Source organism: Anopheles merus, chromosome 2R (genome assembly GCF_017562075.2).
Source record: "Anopheles merus strain MAF chromosome 2R, AmerM5.1, whole genome shotgun sequence".
In the NCBI taxonomy this organism is placed as follows: Eukaryota; Metazoa; Arthropoda; class Insecta; order Diptera; family Culicidae; genus Anopheles; species Anopheles merus.
The window spans coordinates 25,212,446-25,235,322 of NC_054082.1; the positions used below are offsets into that span (position 1 = coordinate 25,212,446).

Sequence of the window (22,877 nt, forward strand, 5' to 3'; positions counted from 1 at the left end):
CAGCGCCACAAACTGTCAACAGACGAGGGCCGGTGCGGCGACTGTTGTCAGGCTCCGCGACAAACAGTTGCAAAACAAGAAGAGGAAGAGCCCATTTGACAGCAAATTCCTTCATTCCGTCGTCGTTGTCTGGTGTCGTTTGGTTTTTTCGTTTGTTTCTGTTCGCTGTTGTCGGTCGCAGGCAGGCAAGAAAATCGGTGAAATATTAACGATTCGCTCCGTCTGAAAGTAGTGCAGTGTTGGGCAGTTGATGTGCGATTCATCCAACACTTCCGTCGGCGCTGCGTGATGTAAGCAGTTTGTGTGGTAAAAAAGACAACGGCGTAGAGCCGCCGTACGGGACCCCAGCAGCACCACCTTCCAACACACCCTGCTGTGCGCACCTTCGCTCAGAGGGTGATTAGCATATTCGCTGGACGATCTGTGCTGGGTCGAAATACGATATTCCCGGATAGCGAGTGGTGTCAATGGGTGTTAGCAAGTGTGAACTGCGACTGCAGAAAACAAGCAGCCAACTAGGCGCGCGATACGCCCACATCTCCAGTGCGAAGCAATTCCGTGTTTGATAGCAGGAATCGGTGTCCGGGGGATTCGCTGGAAGCAGCAAGCGGTGATGATAGCAAATGGCGACCGAAAGTGCACAGCAGGCTGCCCTCGCGAATGACGATGTATTGAAAGGAGCGGCCACCGAAAGGGTGTTTTCTCTCTATGCTTCAAGGGTGTCGTTCAATCCCCTCTCCTGCCCTCCACCGTTGGGCAAGAATGCAGCCTGCTTGAAGTGAAATTTGTGAATGTGTTCGCGAGGCTTTCGCAGTGTTTGTTACGGCATTCCCGTGTGTGTTCGGTGCACGGAATTGTACCACCCCCTTTCATCACCCCCTACCGCGCTGCCCCACTGTTGTTTCACATTGAGCGTGCAAAATGTCCATTTTCCAGCAGGAAAATATCGTGCAATCAAAGGTTCTGCGTCAGTGTGTCTGTGTGTGTGTGTGTGCATGTGTGTGTATGTGCACGCCCGGTCTTTAGTTACACGGGGGAGGGGGAGGATGATAGAATCAACAAAAAAGTTCAACGGTCGGTGCGCGACGCGTAACACGACGATGGCAAATATTCGCTCGAAGGTTTATTGATTCGAGCCGACCCCATTAACCGGGTTGTGTTTTCGTATTAGCCCCTGGAGAAAACAGATGGAAGGGAGTGGGTGGGATGAGGCTTACATGAAGGAGTGGAAATTGGAGGAGAAGGGTGTGTGTGTGCGTGCTGCACAATAATCGCAATGGGGCGGAACTGGCTCGACTGCCTACCATGTCATGCCATCCGTCCATCCGTCCATCCGTCCGTCCGTCCGTCCGTCCGTCCGTCCGTCCGCCCGAAGAGCAAGTTGCAAGCAAAGTGCAAGGTTGTCCTCCGAGAGCACGACAATAGCGGGCAGATTGTGTAACCTGCAGATAGTGTGTGTGCGTCTGAGTGTGTGTCTGTGTGTGTATGTTTAAAAAAGTATGAATACTTAATTATTGGAAAATCAGCAGTCGCGTGCCACTCTGCGAGCGTGTATGTGTGCGTGTTTAAACATGATACCGCATTGGTGCAACAACAAAAAAGGGAGGAAAAAACAGTTCTCGACCAAACTGTGTTTTTGCTTCTTTGGAAAAGTGCTTCACGGCCTGAACTCGTGCATGTTCCCGGTATTGTGTTGTGTCTCTGTGAGCGTGTGCTTTTCATGTTTCATGTCGAAATTTTATGCGAATTTCGCCATTTCATGTTCACATTTCTAGAGGAATGAGACGATTGATTTCTTACAGTGTCACGAAATATCTAAAGATTGGAAGCAATAGGAAACGTTTAAATTTAGTTTTTCGAAGCCTGTCGATTTGAAGTTAGTGGCTTTAACGTTGTTCGGTTATCAGGTTTATATCGGGAAAATATTTTTTCAGTGTTAGGCTACTAAGATCTCAATAAAACCTATTGAGGAGTGCACGGGTTTCAACCGGATTAAGGAAGCTTCCATTGCCCAGTGAATCGAAACTATTCCCTTTTTACCACCAATTCGGAACAAATAGTTTGCCTATTGCCTCGTTAATCACTATTAATCCTTCTTTCTGTCGTAATTAGCCGAATACTCATGGTTTCATTTCGATGAGCATGCAGTTCGGTCGCCTACTTTTCCGATCTTTTCGTTGTTGGGGTAAATGGAGTTTTTGCTTTATCACTTCCCAGTTTGCGTTCTGCGAAGCGAAGCGAAAGAGGGACAATATTGAAATTTCCAACATATTAAATGTCAAGTCTATGGTAAATATAGCGCATTTGAAGCCGTAGAGGTTTAGTAGACCTGTTTTTTTTTGGTGCAAGGAAGCAAGCTGGTCAGAAAGAGAGATAGAAGGTAGAAAAGGTTATTCCGGTGCCCATAATATTCATCCTTTCTCTATAATTCAACGAATGGAACGAGGGCACAACAAAACGAATAAATTAGGATATTTTTGTGCTATTGATTTTTTTTATTAGTTTTTATGCGTTTTTAGGCACCATCGCCGGCGCTCGTGCTCTAACACATACCACGCGCTGCTGATGATACCCTTACCCCTTCGGGCACAACACACAGACACACATCGAAACAAACGTTCCGTGCACATGGAAACAAACACGCAAAGAAGAACAGTACGGCTACTACACCCAACCAACACGAACGGGCTTCTTTTTTAAGGATGCAGCATTTTCAGATCGTGGCTGCACTTGGCCTGATGCAACAGTCCGACCAGATCGTGGAAGTGGTAGTCCAGATACTTGGCGATCGGCTCCTGGAAGCACAGCTCCTGCTTGTACGCGGCCGTGCACCGATCCGGGCAGGGCAGGGAGTTCTGCTGCAGGCAGACCAGATGGCGGTTGGAGAAGTTTTCGCAGCATTCGCCCAGCCCGAACTGTACGCAGTGCCGGTCAAGATCGGCACCCTTCTCGTCGCAGTACACGCCCAGCTTGATGGCGACGCAGCGCAGGAAGCACTTCGTTTCCGGATCCTCCGGGAAGATGCCGGACAGGTAGGAGGGGAACCGCTGCAGCGGGATGCGCAGCGTGTTGAAGCAGTCCAGCACGATCTCCATCACCTCGAGGAAGGAGGCGGGCCGGAAGGCGGGGCTGGTGGTGTGCTTTACAAACTCCACCGGTACGACCGGCTCGTGGGCCAGCACCGCCGCCGGATGGTGGTTGTACGGGTGTTTGTACATGAAGGCGTTGGCGCAGCTGGCCACGATCAGTATGCAGACGAACGGTTTGATCATTTTGCACTCTGGCTGCTCTGTCTGTGTGTGTGTTTGTCCTGCGAATGTCCTGCTGAAGCGCTGATGGAATGGTTTAAGCTAACCTGCCGCACTGTACCGGTCGGTCTGTGGTCGGGGTAGTTTTATACTTTGAGGCTACCACCGGCGGCATGTCTTGTGGACGATGGCGATTATCAGTGCGCCACCAATTCTCCGCAACCCGTACAGAGGTGATACGGCACGGAGCGCACGGTTCGCTTGCGTAGCGGGCCGCACTACCGGGTCCCGGCAGGCTTTTTGTTTGGCTAAATTTAAACCTACCTTTGGGGAGTCTCTTTTTGTGCATTTGTTTTATGTGTTTTTTTTTTGACGTCCAGCGAACAGATCGTTGAAACACACGTTTCGTTGTGGTGATATGAGAAAGCTACCCTTTTTTCTGTGTTGTGTTGTGCAGGAATGAAACAAATTGTTCTTTTTTCATTACATCAAATGGTTCTACTAGTTTCATAATGTACTTGAAAATGGCCTCAAAAATAGTCCTTTATTTATATAATTTTAATATAATTTTAAAACTTAGCTAATAGTTAACTCACTCATTGTGCTAATTATTTATTAACAAATTAAACGCTTTATTCACACAGAAGAATACTTGCTAAACGGAAGCAAAAGTTACACTCGCCACCAGATGGCAATGTGAGATTACCAGCCCTCAATCTGTTAGAACAATTACTCAGCGTTAAAAATGAGTGCCGGAAATTAGTCCAGAAACGCGGAGCATCTCCTCCAATCAAACAAAAGAACATAAAAAAAGAAAATTCTCCCTCGCCGCTAGGGAAAAGTGAACCGTTCCAGAACCATCCGTCGCGCTATTGCTTCCGCCCCGGCTCTCTCCAACCTCATCAGCCCATCCATCTCAGTGCTCTCGGCGGTGTTCGAGCGTTTGGTGTCCTCTTGGCCCATTGCCAAAGCGGCAGTGTGTTTGGTGGGGTAGCCTAGCATGGGCAGGTTGTAATGAGGCCACCACACTCTGGGCCCGGGGCATACGTCAATCGGAACCGGGCGGCACGGTGATGGAGCGAAGATGAACAACCACATCATCATGTCACGGTAGTAGTAACTGCTAAACGGTGGCCGGTGTGTGTGTGTGTGTGTGTGGTACTGGTGAAAGTGTCTAGTCCTTGCTGGAGAACAAAAGAAGCAAAGTGTCGGTGTACGTGTGTGTGTGTTTGTGAAAGTAATTGAAACCAATAGCAACCCCCCGGGCCAAGCAGTGTGACGCGGCGGCGGTGCAGAGTACGACAACGAGGCGCGATATATCGGCACGTAATTTCATTTCCGTGGGCAACGATTATCAATCCCAACCACTGACAAAATGACGGTCGATTTCAACGATTATTTTTGGGTAAGTGTGTCAATGTGCGATAAGGATTTGTTTTAGGATTTTCTGAACCTTTCTACCGGATTTTCTGTGGCTTGAAGTGGTGTTAGTAGTGCGACCGTGCATGGTTGATGCTCGCCCAACATTTCTAATCTTGTGTTTTTCCCGTCTCTTTTATATTCATTAATGTTTTACTTGTTTTACATACTAGAGTGCCACGGAATGTCGGCGGCAGTGCTAGAGCATATTTATCACTCTCGCCTGACCGTCCATAGAAGTAAAAAGCGCTTCGATGCTGATAATGTGTCTACGCTACTGCTTTCCATCACCACCATCACATACCTCCGTCGTCCAACCCAGTACCCAGTGCGGTCCATTTGCAAAACGCTTTATCTTTGAACCCGTCGAACTTGAACTCCCATGACACCAGGCAGGGAAACAACCAGTTTCCAGTTCGTGTACAGAAGAAATTCTCACGCATTTCCCTCCCCTAGCCTTTTGCCGTTCGCTGTTGCATCGGGGTGGGTGGTACGTTTGAGGATCGGAATATGTCGGATGTCAAGACAGAGCGAGCGCGTGTTATCATAGTGTTTTTTTAATGTTTTTTAGACGGACAAATGTTAGTTGAACCCAATGATACGAAGGTTTCATGGGTTTGTTGATAAGAGTGTGTAGCAGAACGAATGATAGTTGAAAAGCAGCTGGAAGTTTTGCAGATATTTGAACAGGACGTTTGAGAACATTTACATCGCTCTACCCTTGCAACTCTACAGCAACTTACAGGGTTTTCCAGAAGTTCTCATAGCTGTGGGAAACTTTATTGTCTCTTTCTTGCATGAAATGAATTTATTGTAATGGGAATTGGACTCTCTAGCACCCTTGTTGGACAAATCCACTAGGAATTTCCAATGATCCTGTCCAAAAAAGGTGCTATACAGTCGAATTTACAGCATATGGAATTCACTTCCCATTCCCAGGGCCGGTCTGGTGGTACAGTCGTCAACTCGTACGATGTAACAACATGCCCGTCATGGGTTCAAGCCCCGAATAGACCGTGCCTCCATATGTAGGACTGACTATCCTGCTATGGTAATAATAAGTCACTGAAAGCCAAGCTCTCACTTCATTAGTGGGTACTGGCAGGCCTTGACCGACAGCGGTTGTTGTGCCAAAGAAGAAGAAGAAGAAGAAGGAATTCACTTCCAATAGGAAAGAGTCTAGGAAGTGTCCTACAACTAACTATGAGAACCGCTGGAAAACCCTGTATCAACTATTTTAGAACATAGTCGTATGATCGTTCTTATGAGTTTCTCTCACTGCGCGCTGAATGGGATATCTGAGTGCTGAATTGTCCTGCTGCTGTAGTAAACGCCATTCAAAATGCCGCAGTTTGGCATAATCGGTGACGCAACATGACCATGGTATGATGGTGTAGGTGGTGGTGGTGGTACGGCCGACGCCCAATGCGCTGCTCACATTATACTACGTTCCGGGTGTTTGCCGCTGACTTGCGAGATCGTGTTACTTGCTCTCTGTTGTTTGTCTTCGTCTTCGTGTCGCTTATTGTTATTTCTCGTGCGCGCAGCAATGGGTGTGGGCTGCCCCTTTCGAGATCCCCCATAAGACAACCATCCTCCCACCTCCACCCGAAACCCCACTGCGGTCTCTCCAAACACCACTTCCATCCGCTTTAAAGAGCTAAAGAGCGTTGATGCTGAATGGAATTATCTTGCGCGCCGCCGCCCTGTTTCCACCCAAGTAGGCGCGGGGTTGTGTGATATTTGCTGCGCTGGAGGCGGCAGCCTGCGTATGCGCCACCGAAGTCGTTCGGTCGTTCGAGCAGGAAATAAAGATAAAATTACTCAAGTGCGCCACGTGCCGCTGCCCCGTTGTTGCGTTTTAAGCTCTGTTTTCGCGTATGCTACTTTCATGCAAGAGTGAAGGTCAATTTCGAGGGTTGGGTGAGATTGTAGCATGTGCCAATGTTTTGTTCCTATTGTTCGCGGTGGTGGTGGGGGTAGGGTGGGAGAACAAATAGCTAGTTGAGGCGCTGCCGTGTTAGACATAATTTGAACTAATTCGATTGTTAAAGTTTATAATTATTTTTCCATAATTGAGCGCGGTATAACACGTGAGGATACTGCGCTTAAAGTAACTGCAAACCGTATTATGTCGGTTATCACGCTAACAACATTCCTTATCTTATACGATTTGCTGCTGTTACACGTGTTTTACTATTTTGCTTGTTTAAAAACATTTTATGTGATCTATTAAGAAGCTTGCACGAATGCTGGGTTGTATTTGAGATGTTACTGTTCATTTTTTTACCCATTTGACCTCCAGCCTGTACTTTGCCACTTTTCCCGGTTATGATTAAGTGTACCGAATGACCGTTAACCTCCATTGAAATATAACAACCACCTCTTCTCTACTCTGTAACGTGTGTGTGTGTGTGTGTGTGTGTGTGTGTGTGTGTTGGGCAAAACTTCAGTATCAATTTCATTCTTTACACCCGTTTCTTTGTGTGGCTTTGCGGGTGTGGAGGGCGTGGGTCGGCGCGGGAGGGCCGGGATAAGGGCGTTATAAAATCAGCTGACGTGCGTCGTCGTTTTGCCCTGGCGCCGTCGAACGTTCCTTTCCGCTACTGTTCCGTTACGATGCGGTTCGTTGACTCGGACCGACCGACCGACCGACCAAGCACAAGACGCCGCCCGTTTGCTTTTTGCTGAGTGGCAAGAAAAATGCAATTGATCATGAAATAATACATTTTATTCTGTCACAATGTTTTACGCAACGACGGGATTTTCCTGCTGCGGTTGTGTGCCATCTTATGTGTGTGTGTGTGGGTGTGGACATTTTTGATGAGTCATTCATTTCCGCTGCGTGGGTTGCGATTGTTGTCGTTGTTGTGGCGTTGTAAGGGCTTTTCCACTTCATGTACGAAATGATAAGACGGTTAAAAATACATTTGATATGAACATTAATACATATTAGGAGCAATATAAATTTAAGATCTTGTAGCAGGGAGGGTGCTTTCCAACGATGTTTGTGTATGCGCATTTCAAGGTCAAACCCGTGAGATGTGATTTTAATAATGATTGCGTTTGTTTTTTTACCCGATGTAACGCCAATCTTTGTGTCCGAGGACAGGATGTAGTGAATTAATGCAATCGTGCTGCTTCTTCATTCCCCCCTCCCACCGTTGAATGATACAAGTGCAAAACCCAAGACTGTATAGGGGGGAGGTTGTCCCGGATGAACCATTCTGACCCGGCATCCAGACGACGGGGACACGAGCCTGCCCTGATGAAGGGAAGGTGCTGTCACACCATAAATGCATCCATTTGTATTCATGTGACGCAAATCGGTTGTAAATGAGCACTGCCTGCTGCCTGCCCGTCGAAGGTGTCTATCGCTGCCAGTGATGGTGGATCAAGATCGATGTAAAACAGACAACATTCCCCGTCGCGTAGCAAGTGTGCTTGAGTTGGTTTCGGAATATGTAAAAGGAATGCCGGACACGAGCACGCTTGAATATTGGGGTTGAATTTAGTCGAGAAATTTAGTCTTTTAGTACAGAATCGCTGCTGAACTTTGCTATCATTGACTAGCATTTTCCGGAGATACGCAACAAACAGCAAATATACTTAGGAACTAACTAATGCGCTCCTTCTGTATCTGGTGAAACGTCCAAACGAAATTAATTACAATTAAACTTATCTTTCTTCGGCAACCAATCTACTCGCAACTAGTCATTAATTTCGATTTATTGTACTGTACGGTTACAATCATTACGTTGCCCCACCATCCCCCACCCATCTTTCATTACGGTTCCGTGTTTTTTATTGCTTCCGACTGGCTAAAAATATCTTCCACGATGGTCAAAGATACAGCATACGCAGTGGCCGTCAGCGGCTCTTTCTTTCCTGGTTGCCAGGCTAGCTCCGATGTTTCGCTGGAAAGGCACCAAAACCACGTGTTTGCGCGTAGGAGTCAGAAGAGTCTAATCATCTACTTCCTTGCGCTTCCTGCGTTCGCGCTGCTATCCATCCCTTGTCGGAAGATGTTTGTTTTGTGTGTGTGTGTGTGTGTGGGGTATTCACTACACCATAGGAAGCCATGAAAAAGCGGACCAATATGAAGACACCATGACGACACTACTTTGTAACTGCGACGCGGCACAGGGTATTCGATGGAACCAACCATCATCTCGTCGTCGAATGAAAACCAATTTATACCAGTAATTTTATAGTGGTAGGAGTCAAATTAGTAGTAGCAGTCGTGTCGTGGTGGTGCATGTATGTACGCCGGACAACTCGTGGGAAAAATGCATTCCATACCACCTCAACCAACAGCGGTTAAGCGCCTAGCGCAATGAAGCTTGTTTTCATCGATGGATGGTTTTCTCATAATAAATCACCACCATGTCATGTTACCACTCGTGCTAGAACCGGTTCTGGCTTCGCAATGACTCTCGTCCTCCCATAAAGCATCACACCTGGTTGGTTGAGGAGGGACTGTGTGGTGGCCCCGTTGTGTGTTGCATGTGAGGAGGAGGTCAGTTGCAATGTCAGTGACTTGTTGTACTCGCAGTACTTCACAATTCTCATGCTTCTTCGAGTGACATGTGAATTAAATCTGCCCCTTCCTAAAAACAAAAAAAAAAACAATCACCAAATACAAGTATGGCTGTGTTTGGTGGGTGGTAGTAACATGCGATCCCAAGGAAGGTGGTGGCGCGTGGTGTTCATGCTCATGGGAAGAAATGTTCCTCAATTGGTCGACTTCTGCCACCGATGATCAAAATAATTTGATTTAACTCAATTTAAGCTTACGTATCGACCAAACAGATCCCCCCCTCCCACCCGACACATGTTGTTTTTGTGTTCCACTTCATGGGTTATGACCTATCTGTGGAGCATTGGAGTTTCGTGTTTTGGGTTGGGTGGGTTGGGAAGCGGTAAACCAACTAGCCGTTACGTATATGGGTTTTGCGTCGAATTGCTCAAGACTGTTTTAAAAATATCATGTTCATTAATTATAGCGCCAGGGGCTTATGGTTTGGAGAAAGATAGATTACTATTCTGGTGTGGCCAGTCTGCTGCATGGCGTTGGTTTTTGCACCCTGGAAACAAACACACTATTTCTAGATAGCATACAGGCAACTTCAGTGTGTGCGTTGTTACTGTAGCATAATGTGGGCGAAGCAGCATTTCAACATCGACAGAAAAGATCATATTTTTTATACCAGAACTATGCCCGAGATAATGGAGGTCGGATCTAATACAAACACACGTGCAAATTGTTTGTCATAAGCTGGCACACCGATGGGTTGTGTGGGACTGTTTCATGGATTTTGAATTCTTCACGTCTCGCACGTACACCGATTGCACTATTGAGGAATAAAGTACACAAATGTGCGTGCCTCTGGATATAATGGGCATAAGAATGAAACAGTAATAAAAAATCTAAAAATCAAAATATCAATACTTTAGAGCGATGGTGGATTTGGAAATTTCGCTGTACAACCAATTAACTAACTTATCGTTCCCCTTTTTCCACTGTCTTCAGGGCGAGAAGAACAACGGGTACGAGGTGCTGTACCAAAACATGAAGTATGGCCTATCGGCGACGAAAGAGCTGGCGGAGTACTTCCGCGAGCGCTCGAACCTGGAGGAGTACAACTCGAAGCTGCTGACAAAGCTGGCCAACAAGGCGGGCTCGAGCGGTGGCGGTACATTTTCCCCGCTCTGGATCATCCTCAAGTCAACCACCGAGCGTCTGTCGGAGCTGCACGCCCAGAAGGTGCAGAAGCTGACGGAGCTGGTCAAGAATGTCACCAAGTACGCGGAAGACCTGCACAAGAAGCATAAATCGGTGAAGGAGGAAGAGTCGGGCACGCAGGATGCGGTGCAGGTGAGTAAACAAGGATACACACACATCAACGGAAAGAGCATAACATGACGCTTTGTACTCCATTATCCTTCCCAACAGGCAATGAAGGAATCGACCGCGGCTGTCGCCAAGGCAAAGGACACCCACAATGCCCGGCTGCAGGAGGTGGAGAAGGCACGGAAGGACAATTCGGCCAAGGAGATCGAAAAGTCGGAGGCAAAGCTACGCAAACACCAGGACGACTACAAGGCGCTGGTGGAGAAGCACAACATAATCAAGCAGGAGTTTGAGAAGAAAATGACAATAACGTGTAGGGTGAGTGTAAATGCGATCAAAGCCTCCATTTTGCCAGTGAGTCATTCAAATCGGGGCGCGTACAACCGAAGCCCTGGCATGGAGCGTCATGAGCACTGTGTGCGGTGCTACGAACATTCTAATCACACACGGACTAAGCTGATTGTTTGATATGTTTTCTATCTGTTGCAGCGTTTTCAAGAGATGGAAGAAGCACATCTGAAACAAATGAAAGAGTTCCTCTCGTCGTACATGGACATAGTGCAGAACAATTTCGATTTAGTTGGCCAGGTACGTTCGGGCAATGGTGTGACGTGACGTGCGATGCGATGGCGTAGCCGTAAAATCCGATTATTCATCGATTATCTCCTTCTTTCTCTCGCTCGCTCGCTCACTTTCTCTACTTTGCTTCCTGCGCCAGGTCCATTCTGATTTGAAGCGTCAATTTCTAGAGTTAACCGTGGACAAGCTATTGGAACAGTTCGTGCTGAACAAGTACACCGGTCTGGAGAAACCAGGTAAGTAATAGAACACGGGAATGTTCGAAACCAACCCTGCGTGGGGTGTAGTGTTTTGTTTTCACTCCTCCCTCTCCTGGCGTACACGGAAGCCACGAAAAAGAGAGTGAGAAAAAAACTCCAAATATATACAGTGTATTAGATTCCCAGTCCACATAGCACAACACCAGTCGAGAAACATCAATTTGGAATTTGTAATCCCTTTATACACTCTTCCTTTTATAATTCAATGTTTTTATTCTTATTTTTTGCCTTGCCCGAACGAACACATTGTTGTTTGTTGCGTTTTTTAATCTAATGCATGATTTTTGTTGGTTTTTGCATGCGTTTTTTCAATTATTTGAGAATTTGCCTACAAGTTTTATGTTGTATGCCCTCTGGTTCGTTTTTGTTTGATTTTTTTGCTGTAAGTGATCTTTTTGTAGATGTTTCACGTTGAATGGTACTTTTATAGCCAGTAAGCTTTGTTTTTGTGTTTTTCGTTGTTGTGTTTGAAAAAGCTTAATCGTGATTTGATTAATTTACTTACAAAAGCTAATGTGACTCTCAGCAGGGACAGCTAGTTATTGTAAACATTTGTTTAGCAGTTATGATCGATCGGCAGATCGATCGATCAGCCCAACCTTCCTTCCAGCTAAGGCGCGATACAGACCGCTACTCGCAGAGGAACAATTTAAAAGCCCAAAATAATTGAAAATGCATGTAAAGTAGATTTATTTGCTTCTTTTGCCGTGTGCTATTTCGCCGTTAAATTCTTATTCATTTTAAATTTGTCTACATTAGTAGTGGCTGTAAAACGATACCCCCTTCGTCGTTGGAGCATAGTTCCCCCCTGTTCGTCTGTGCAATAGTGAGCGCTTCCTTGTCTCCGGTACATCCCTGCCACGTGTTGCGTGGTGCGTTGTCGTACAGTGTTGCCCGGTGTGTGCGTGTTTTGTAGTCGTGCGATTTTTCGTCTCTCTATTTCATTCTCCTTTCAATCTCTGTTCCCGTTTGCCGGGGGTGTACGGGTGTGTTCAATCGGGCGACCGGCTTAATGTGTGCTTATGATCCATTACAATATTCTCCTTTCCTTCAGAGCTAATTGAGCTTGATTTTGAAAGTGGCACCGCGAGTGGTTCCGGTGCGGGTGGGCATAACAGCGGCCACCAGCTGCTAGTAAACACCTCGGCCCCGCTGCCACCGGGTGGCAGCATATCGCCCGCTCCATCCTCGCTGGCGGGCGGCGGGCTGCTCGAATCACCGACCCTGTCCGCGACCAGCTCCTCGCAACCGATCAACATCGGCACGGCGCCCGGCAAGAAGGAAAGCAGCCACCTGCGGTCCTGGTTTAGCTCCAGCTCGACGGCAGCCGTCCCAACGAACTCACCGGTCAATCTATCCACCTCGCCCACGTCCACCTCGATGGGCGGAGGTGGCGGACGGTGGGGCGATGGCGGAACGGAGTTACCATCAGCCCAGCAGCAGCCCCATCCGGCCTCGTTGCGTGCCATGTCGCCGGTGCCATCGGTGCTGAACGAAAGTAACGTGTCCGGATCCGCACAAAGTACGGGCAAACAGTCAAGTAAACCATTCTACGGCGATCTGTTTTCCTTCAAGCATCATAGTACCAATCCCTCCACTAATCACAATCAGCCATACCACCACCCGCCCAACCTAGCCACTAACGGTCACAATAACGGTGGCAGCGGCAAACAACAATCGCAACAATCGCCGCAAATGAAACAGCAGGAACAGCAACTGCAAGAATCTTTACAGCATCCACAGCAACAGCAAGACCAGCAGCAGCAGCAGCCTGCGTCACCTCAGCAACTACCACCACCACAACAACAACAACAACAACAACAAAAATCTTCCCGCCGCACTACTTCCCTTCTCAATCTCTTCATGTCTAACTCCCAGGGTAATTTTATCTTCTTGATTTTCACATTCGCGATATGCGAACACAACTTTCTATCTTTCAAAACACTGCAAAAAACAACCTAAAAACACACACACACTTACAAAACACTTACAGTATTTTCCACTTTTGCTGTTCCTATCTTTTTTTCCTCTATTCTTTTTTCCATAGTCTGTCTCTAGTTTCTGTTTTCTATCGGTTTTCTTATGGGTTTTATATATCCTTTGCCTTATCTTTCCATCTATTACTTTTGAAAATAGTATAGCTTACAGTTTTGTTTTTCCGTTGGATCACCATTTCTATTTTACTATCTTTACCTGTTCCTATGCGTAACGTAGATTTAGCTATTATTTGTCCTTTTTCATGTTTGCATATTTCGTACCGATTTTTTGTTTGTTTTATTTTGACGCTATTAATATCTTTAATGCGCCATTTCTCACTAGACGGGACGTGGTTTCGTTTTAAATCTACTGCTTTCCGCTTTCTATTTCTATTCACACACACACATACCATACCTTCGTTCTTCTTACCCCTGGCACTAACACGCTTTTAATTAATTTTGATCGATGGCAAATGCCAGCAGTACGGGTTTCGAATTTTCGAATTGGATTACCTGTTTGCTTGAAATGCCGTATCCCAAAACCGAACAAAGCTAAAAATAATAGCTAAAAAAGCAGATATCGCTAGAAAAAAAAGGTCCAATTAATTGACCTAATTACTTCATTGCTATTGCTAGGTTCATGATTTCATGTTTCGATCGTACGCTCAATTTTAATGCAGTTTTGGATAATAATAGTTTAAAACAATAGCTAAGTTAGTGTGGCATCCTTTGCCCATTTTCAGCGAAGTATCTACGTTGCTGCGTGCGTACGTCTTGCAGCAAGGTGTACGAACGTGCCATTAGTGCTAGTGCTATTAGCTGGGTGGAAATGATGCGCGCCTGCCCAACAGTAATTGCAAGTAGCTTTCGGCACCACCGTTCGTCCGCAGGCTGCTGGAGTGTCTACCGCTCCCATTATCGTCACTCCTGTGAAGGGGCGGGTCGTAAATGATGTCATTTGCACTATTTTCGGACCATCATTTGAGCGCAATGGTGGTGGTGGTAATTGGGGTGTGTTGGAAGCGAGCGTCCCTGTGGGAGTTACACTTTCATTACAGAATCCTGCCCCAGTGGAAAAGAAGGTGTTTGGCAAAGTGAAGAATAGCGCTTTTTTTTCTTCTATTATGGTTACCATCGTTAGAGATATCAGCATTAGTTTCAGTGGTGGAACACGTCGGTTGTTCTCTGTTTTAAATGGTTGAATAGGAAAAAAATTTACCCTTTATCCCAATCTCAGCCACAAAATTGTGGTCAGTCTCTTTTCAAAGCTTGGGTACATTTTATCTCTTTTTTCACATTATTTTCCCCACCAAGCATCACTTTTGTAGTTTGTTTTTACCCAAAAAACCGGTTCTGCTGCACTCTCTTCTGTAGTTAAATTATGGTTTCATTCTTTGGTGGTCTGTTTTCGTTACAATTTTGATAATATCCTAGACTCACTTCACCCTGTCCTAGACTTTACCCTCTTCTCTTCTCACCAGCGGTAACATTGGCACGAACTGTATGCCCCACAACGTTTCAAGTACGTTTGGGCGATAACACGCGCATTAAAATAACACATGAAAATGGTTTTCAATATCGATATTCTTATGCCCATTTTTTTGTCTCTTCCCCTATTTTTCAATCTCTACCCCGTGTATTTATTACACCTCTCGATGATTATACAAAACAAAACAAACAAACAAAAAAAATCTCCCCACAACACCTCACTCTTCACTACACGCCGCCATCCATACATCAACAACAATTCATTCCACAACGCATACAATATATAATTGCTTCGCTGGGCGGTCGGGGTATGGCTCCTCGTTATCCTTCTAATCTCGACAATACGTGTGTGTGTGTGTGTGCGCGCGTGTAAATGGGAATGGCAACGTCAACGTGTGGCAATACAGGAAGTCGCGATAGCCGAGAAAGCCGCGAGTCGACCACAAGCAGTGCGGGCGGACGTCGGAACAACAGCAACATCGCCGGAGGCACCAATGCGGCTGCATCGGAAGTCGGTCGAAATTCGGTCTCCTCCACCGGCGCGACCGTCTCTGCCCCGACCAGCCCGAACGATCCGGACACTGGAAGTAGCGGGGGCGGCACGGCGGCAGCCATCGATGAACGGTCACAGCAGCAGTCCTTTATCGGACGAAATCCGTTGCTGCGGGGCTCGAAATGTAAATCACATATCTTCTCATCTCGATTACATTGCGTGGTGTTGTGTTTTCTTCCTCTCTTTCTCTCTGTCTCTTTCACTCACTCTCTTTTTAAATCCCTTTTATTGGTGTTTTGTTTTTATTTCAATGATCTTTTTCTTATATCTAATTGGATTCTCCTGCTACTAGAGAACAATGGATGATGATCGTCCATTGATCGGTATTCGTTCGGAAAGGATGTTTTACTTTTTACATTGGACTATCTTTTCCCACAAACGGTTTGGAGTGTTTAGCCTGTGTCTTCTGAAGTGTGTTGCAAACGACTGTTTTCTTCTGTTTTGGTTACTTTATTGGACTTTTTTTCTATTCTTTTGTATTCTTAAGGTCTTCTACTTCGATATGTGCTCATTAGCAAGAGTGAGAGTAGTTTTTTGAATGTTAGCACTAATCTATTCAGGTCTATCTGCTGTACCTGAATCATATTAGTGCCATTTGATATTAGGTTTATTATTTGCTTCTGTAAAAAACCATGTACCATTTGTACCTTCTTATATAGCGTGGGTCTTAAGCTTTTGGTTATTATTTTTTCATTAGAATTATGTTTACGCATTTCAAATTGCTTCTTTTCTAGCGTCTATTTTTATCCTAGTACCATTAGCTAGCATCCCTTAATTAACGTCAATGATTATATTTATCACTAGCTTTTATCCTATTTTCTAGCTAACTACCTATTTTCTAACTGTGACCTTTTCTAACCTAACCCTGAAGGTGTGCGGGAAGAAGTTGTTCTTGTTATCTCTCGACAACGGCTAGGGTTGACGAAGTCAAGAAAACACAGAGACACACACAGGAGAAGTTCTAGGTAGAGAAGTGTTCAACACTTTACGCACTGACCCGGTACGGAACGCAACGAACTGAAAAAAAAACAAAAGTCTGACTCTCTTAGGTCACGTTCATGTCAGTAGAATTGTTGCTAATCGCCAGTTGCCGTCTAGTTTCATTCATAAGCCAGCCGTTATAGGAAAGCGCGTCCATCGCGCGTTACTTTTCAAAATTTGCATGTCGCAAATAGCGTGCTTGTTATTATGGTACGGCAAAGAAAGGTTATAGATTAAGACTGAGCACATAAATGTTACGCGCGAACGTGTGTGATAGGAAGTGGCTTGCGTTTGATGTGATTATAGCACAGACACAGTGCATGAGTGTGTGTGGTTGTTAGGCAGCGTGCTGTTTGTGCATTTTCCATACTAAACCTTGAACTGAGTGGACTGCAGAGAGGACTTACAAAGAAACAGAACGGACTGCCCCTGGCACAGGACGAAGCGCAAAGGTCCCCGTAAACAACCGGACAAAAGCTGTGCGACCTCCTCAAAATGCGTAGTGTTTGTGATGTGGCTTCTCATGATTTAAACCTGTTTTTTTTATTATTAATAGCAGTAGTGTTGTTGCGTTATGCAAAATATTTACAACTCTTTATTTGTGCTCCTTATAATAGCGCTCAGTTGTTAATTTAGTGCGTGCTTTCATTTAATGCTGATTGTTGGCTGTTTCATTGTTATTTTTTTAGTGGCAAGAATTGTTGTTTCTGTTGTTTTCCGTTGTTTTCAAGTTAAAACCAACTCTCGTTTTCATTTCATACCACATCCCTGCGTGTCTGTTCTCCCTTTCCATTCCTTTTTCCTCGAATCCCATTTGATTTTTATCTTTTCTATCGATTTTATCACATCAAACACCACCACACTCACATGCAAACAGTCACATTTGTACTCTTAACTTAATGCGATCAAGCGATCGTGATCCATTTGTGTGTGTTTTTTTGTAATTCCTATGTTTTTATTTTCCTTATTGGTGCATAACCTGACATCACGAAGAGAACCTGGACAAAATTCTCACCATTTGGTAGCAGCAGAATTACTTTGCCGATAGTATAACTTTCCTATAGTTACTAAATTTAAATCTTCATTCTGGCGTACGGTTCTCTTTCCACATTTCCTATTTTGTGTTAGATCTTACCTATTGACATTTTGTTCTTGCATTGAGTTTTTCCCACCCAGTTTTTAACCCCAGTTTGAAATTTAACAAATCACAACAAACAAGACATCTTATCCTCTGTTTTACTGTAGGTAAAAGACGTGTTCCGTCTTGTTAGTTGTTTCGATCGAAGTTGAGAACATGTGTTTGTGTGTGTATAACTATTATTTATCTTTTTTGTTTAACTTTTGCTTTTCGTCGCTCCCGCTCGAAGCAGTTTCCGGGTTTCTGCGCAGCCGGCGCGAGAAGGCCAAATCGAAGAAAGCCAAAAAGAAGAAAGATTCCACGGAAAACTCCAGTGCCAAAGATGAAAATATTTTGGACGGGTATGTGTTAGCGAAGTCTCGTCGTTGCTGTCGATGCACTGTTTGAACGTTATGCATTACTCTACTTGCAGCGATAGCAAGGGCGATACAGCGAATGCGGACAGCGCCACGAATCTGCAAACCACTTCCGCGATCAGTGCTTCGAATGTAGCACCCACGGCAACGCCCGAAGTGGATGAGGACGGTTACAGCATACAGCCGCGCGAAACCACCTGGGACAGTGCGACGATCACGGAAAAGAGCAGTAAGCATACCTCTGAGTGCCGCCCATTGAACGTTTTTAGACTGAAAAGATAAAACTAACCCGTTCGTTGGTGTATCGTTACTTTCCCGGTCGATTATTTGCAGATAATTTCTACTCAAGCTCGGACAGTGACAGTGAGGATGAGCGTGAAGAGAAGAAAATCCACGTGGAAATTAAACCGCTTAACAATGGTGCCGCACCTATTTCGGCCAGTGTCGATGAGCTGCGGGCAACGGTGGAAAATCTTTCGCTATCACCAATCGGTATTCTAACATCGGTAGGTATCAATCTTCTTAGCGGCCGTGTGTAGTAATGGACGGGCTTGGTGTTTGTGTGTGTGTATGTGCGGTAGTGATCATCGTTCCATAACAGATCTGTGCTTTCATTAGTTTATCACAATTTTCTAGAGCAGTAGAACGTTTTTGTTGAGTTGAAGTTGTTTTATATGGATAGAACATTATTTTTCCGCTTCATGTTTGATAGTTAAGCATATTCATATCGAATGCCTTGTTCGTTGAATTAGTATCACTAGAAGCTTGATTTTACTAAATTCTTCATACCTCTATCATTACATCTTTAATTTCAAAACAATTCTAACAAAACTACTCGAATGCCTTTTTTTCCTTTCATCCATTTGTACACCTACCCACTACCATCTACGCACTTAATAACAATGTCTGTCCGCGCGTGTCGTGCTGTCGAATTTTCGTGGGTCTATGTGACGATCATCATCCATGCCTTAATATCATCCAACCCAACTCATCATCACTAACCAAACTCATCTGTGTCTATGGAACAACTAAAACAACCCCGTCACTGATTCGGATGATTTGGAAACGCATTCGTGTTCATTGTCCCGTTCGTTAATTATGGTTGTGTCGCGGGGGTTTGCTTACCGGTGGCCGGTGCTCTATGTAACGCCTCATAACGTACTAAAACATCCAACACCAGGCAAGGCGCGGTTCAAGCTTCGACCCGCAGCACCAAGACCGACTGCTGCGCATGAAACGGTCCAAGTCCGTGTCGCAGCAGATCGGCGACAATGGCAACGGTTGCAAACCGAGCCACGATCTGCTGTCACTAAACCACTCTATCTTCCAACAGCAACAGCAGCAGCAGCACCATCAGCAGCACCAGCTGCACCACCAGCTACACCATCAGCAACAGCAGGCACAGCCCGCCTCCCAGGCACACGCGTTGCACCACCAGATATCGGTCGGGAATGCGTCGCTCCTGAACAATAGCAACGCCGCCACGCACCTCACCAGTCCGAATGCATCGAATGCGTCCACGCCGACGACGGTACATCCGTACGCGCCGCTACAAAGCCCTACCCTGTCGATGTCAACCAGCTCGAAGTGAGTAGTAGACTCGTTAGAATATGGCATGGGAGACGCCTAAACTCGCCTTTTTTACGTTACAGCAATCGGTATGCAGATCTGGGTGACATCTTTTCGGAGGTGGGTGACATAAGTATCTCGGCACCGGCTTCCGCAAACCTAACGAAGCTTACCCAGCGGCAAATCCCCACACCGACGTCAGCGGGCGGCAGCAGTATCGCTATACCGAGACCACCATCGCGAAGGTCGGAAGCGGCTGGTAAGGGCGCAGGTGGTGAACCCTGTCCTTTCAGTGGTTTAGACCGCGGCTGTAATGCTGTAATTTTCTTCTCTTCATTCAATCCTCAGTTGCACGTGATCGTGTCAGTCCGGCGTCACAGATTGCTCGTGCCGACAGTGTCGGCAGTTTGGAGTTCCGTAGTCCGAGCGTGGGTATCGGATCGTCCCGTGGTCCGTCCCCGCTAACGATCGGCATGTCCGATACGATTCCATTGGCTGTTGCATTCCACGAAATTATTCACGCCTATTTCAAGTAAGAAGGCTTCTCCCCATCTGTGTTTCTCCGCTGTTGAGTGGTAGATTCGAAAGTCTAATTAAACTATGTTTTCTTTCCCTCTGCCAGAGGAGCGGACGAGTCCCGGTGTCAGGTGAAAATGTCGGGCGACATGATGATTTCGTTCCCGGCCGGCATTGTGAACGTGCTGACGAACAATCCGAACCCGGCCAAGCTGGGCTTCCGCATCAAGAATCTCCAGAACCTCGACAACGTGCTGCCGAACAAGCAGCTCATTACGATCGATCGGCTCCAGTCGACCAGCTTCAGCACGACGCTTGAGTTCAACATGCCAGTATTAACGGCGACCCTGCGGCGCCAGTCGGAGCAGAACCCGAACGCGCCGCACATCAACGTGGACATCCTGAAGTACCAGATCAAGGCCAAGCCGGGAGCGGCCTCCTGTCCGTTCCAGCTCGTGTCCTACTGGAAGTGCGAACAGCGGCACACGGACATTAAGATCGACTACAAGTATAACTGCCACGCGATGGCCCAGCCGTCCCCGCTGCTGAACGTTTCCATCTCGGTGCCGGTCGACGGCGGTGTGAAGAACGTCCAATCGAAACCTCATTCGGCTTGGTGAGTAATTGCTCTTCAGAAGCAGCTGCTGGGACCCTCTGACCATGATTGCTTCGCTTTGGTGTGGGATTTTTTGGGGTCGCGCGCAGGCAAGGCGAATCGAATCGGCTGGTGTGGAACTTTACGGACATATCGCAGCACTCGGAGAGTGGCGGTGTTGATACGCTTCGTGCCCGGCTCGAGGTGGGCACGGGACCATCGACGCCGGCCATCATTTCTACCCAGTTCAACTGCGAAGGGACCACGCTGTCCGGCATTGAGTTTGAGCTGGCCGGCTCGGGATATCGGCTATCACTTGTAAAGCGACGATTCGTATCAGGTACGTACGACACTGCTGGTCGATTTGGTCTGTCAAATGTGCAAAAAATCATCTTTGCTTTTAGGAAAGTACATCTGCGAAGGCGATGGCATACGGACGGTGAAAACACCTACGCCACCGAACGTGTCCGGCGTTATGTCGCCGATTCCGTTCGGCAGCAGCAGTAGCAACAGCAGCAAGTCGGCCAACCCCTCATCCGGTGGCACCACTGGATAGTATCGGTTTTTCTTCTGCTAGAAAAGCAAGTACCACCATATCCTTTCCCCCGAACGAGAGCGTGAACTGAAGGTAGAAGTTACCACTGTTACAGTGCTGTTGGGTGCAAAACCGGGACAACACCCCGTCCACATCATTTGTCGGCCATCGGGCAGCGAACGTCAAACCCCCCGAGCGAGCGGCGGTTGCTGTTGCACTAGGGCGCGCACTACACGCATACCGGGCGTCGGCTTGTTTGTCGGTAGCGAGTAGTAGGGTGAGTGGAACTTTCCAACCAAGACTATAGACTAGTGCAAAACAAATTGTACTGCGTACTGGTACTAAGAGAGAAGTCGAGAGAATGGTGATATGTACCACCCCACACGCGCGCTACATGGAAGGAGGAAAAGCGAACGTTGATACTGTACGTACGAGAGAAAGAGAGAGAGGCTAGGAGGAGATTTCAGAAATGTTGTTTTTAGTGGATGATGATGGGGGTTCTGCTGTGGCGGTAGACCCTGTGGAGCGAAGGAGCTGGATATCGGATAAGCCTGTGTAAAATGGGTATGGTGCCTTCCTTCTTTAGTGCAAACCGTCGCCGGTCCGTCGGTGAGAGCGTGTGCCTCGGCTTTGCTTATCCTGCCAGTTCTGTACGTCTAATTTCTTTCCGCGCTCCTCCTTCCTTATTATTATACCTTTCGTGTTTTGTTTGTTTGCAGCAACAACTGCTAGTATTTTCAAAAGGACTGACACCCCGAACGCCATTCCTGACGCTAGCTTGTTTTGTTTTTTTTTTTCTTTTCTCTCGAAGATATCTACTTGTTATCCGTTTCTCAGCTGCGTGAGAATGCTTTAAGTAATGTAAATTTCATGTTATACCCTCGTAGAAGGCGCTCGCTTACCCACCAAACAACGCATCACACAGGGAAGCGAGTGTCCACCTGCGAGTTTATATGTGCTAGTGGTAAGCTGAGTGTGGTGTATGCCGGTGTTTTTTTACGTATGCTTTCCAACAACAACAGCAAACAAAAGGAAGAAGTAGTTGCGATGTTAAATGGAAATACTCTTAAGATAACATCTGCAGTAACAGAAAGTGTAACACAAACATTCACTATTAGCAGCCCCAGAGAAAATTTGATACACTACAGATAAGTGGCACTGCATCAGAATGCTAAGCTTGAATGTTTATACTGTTGTTTTATGCTTTATGTTAGCATATTTTTAAAACGTGTAAACTCTAATCTACGTTCGATGTGTATCGTTGTGGATGCTATATATGCTCCCATCACTTAGACCTTAGTTAAAATGCCACACACTCCTCGTTTTCGGTACAAAACACTAACACACACACACTATACTGCTGTATTATTATTATCCCGTTTGTGCACTAAGGGAAAAGAAGTAGGTTAAATGAGATGTAGCGCGTAGCATGGCAAAAGGAGGGCAAGAATCTGAACTAAACAACGGACTGTTTCCTAGTATATTGAACTCTGAACAAGAAAGTGATCCGAATGTGTCTGTCCACACACCGACCGACCCTTAGGCACCCGTTCCTCTTCGTAAATAATGATTAAACAAAAAAAGACTCGGTAACAATTGTAGGCTAGGAAACGACAAAAAACCAACAGGCGTAACAGACAAACTTCCCCCTCCCCCCTTCCCCTGCTAAATGCAAAGAAAGCAAACAGTGAAATACAATTGAATTCAATTTTGAATACAAAATCACTCTTTCCAAAACATAGGGATACAGCAAACAGGACGCAAACATTTAGCCCAGGTATCATTACTATTATTATTATTATATACTGCC

General features: G+C 46.2%; 2 protein-coding genes across 13 annotated transcripts; one reads left to right on the forward strand and one right to left on the reverse strand.

Moving 5' to 3' along the window:
- The first annotated feature begins 85 nt into the window (after positions 1–85).
- On the forward strand, positions 86–22,397 carry LOC121603651 (F-BAR domain only protein 2). Of its 12 annotated transcripts, none has more exons than XM_041932700.1 (18): positions 86–290; positions 3,893–4,653; positions 10,201–10,545; positions 10,624–10,839; positions 11,011–11,109; positions 11,240–11,336; positions 12,415–13,239; positions 15,232–15,501; positions 17,726–17,837; positions 17,909–18,081; positions 18,186–18,358; positions 19,186–19,439; positions 19,505–19,692; positions 19,770–19,953; positions 20,044–20,553; positions 20,643–20,872; positions 20,937–21,113; positions 21,183–22,397. In XM_041932700.1, exons 2-17 carry the CDS (start codon positions 4,624–4,626, stop codon positions 21,086–21,088), a joined length of 3,858 nt encoding a protein of 1,285 aa, XP_041788634.1. In that variant the 5' UTR covers positions 86–290; positions 3,893–4,623; the 3' UTR covers positions 21,089–21,113; positions 21,183–22,397. The 12 variants fall into 12 exon arrangements, 11 of the variants coding, with proteins under 11 accessions (XP_041788634.1, XP_041788632.1, XP_041788631.1 ...); XR_006006694.1 differs by having other exon boundaries at positions 87–290; positions 20,937–21,717; positions 21,787–22,397; XM_041932698.1 differs by having other exon boundaries at positions 87–306; positions 20,937–22,397.
- On the reverse strand, positions 2,486–3,296 carry LOC121603652. The gene has a single exon (XM_041932710.1). It carries the CDS (start codon positions 3,270–3,272, stop codon positions 2,697–2,699), a length of 576 nt encoding a protein of 191 aa, XP_041788644.1. The 5' UTR covers positions 3,273–3,296; the 3' UTR covers positions 2,486–2,696.
- Positions 22,398–22,877: the final 480 nt, after the last annotated feature.

What these genes read in the sequence shown, in the direction of transcription:
- LOC121603652 (XM_041932710.1), bottom strand. Translation starts at nt 3,272, where the DNA reads ATGATCAAACCGTTCGTCTGCATACTGATCGTGGCCAGCTGCGCCAAC.
- LOC121603651 (XM_041932700.1), top strand. Translation starts at nt 4,624, where the DNA reads ATGACGGTCGATTTCAACGATTATTTTTGG. An exon ending in CACCGGTCTGGAGAAACCAG is followed by an intron (nt 11,337 to 12,414) that starts GTAAGTAATAGA and finishes CCTTTCCTTCAG; the next exon opens with AGCTAATTGAGCTTGATTTT. An exon ending in AGCGGCTGGTAAGGGCGCAG is followed by an intron (nt 19,693 to 19,769) that starts GTGGTGAACCCT and finishes TTCAATCCTCAG; the next exon opens with TTGCACGTGATCGTGTCAGT.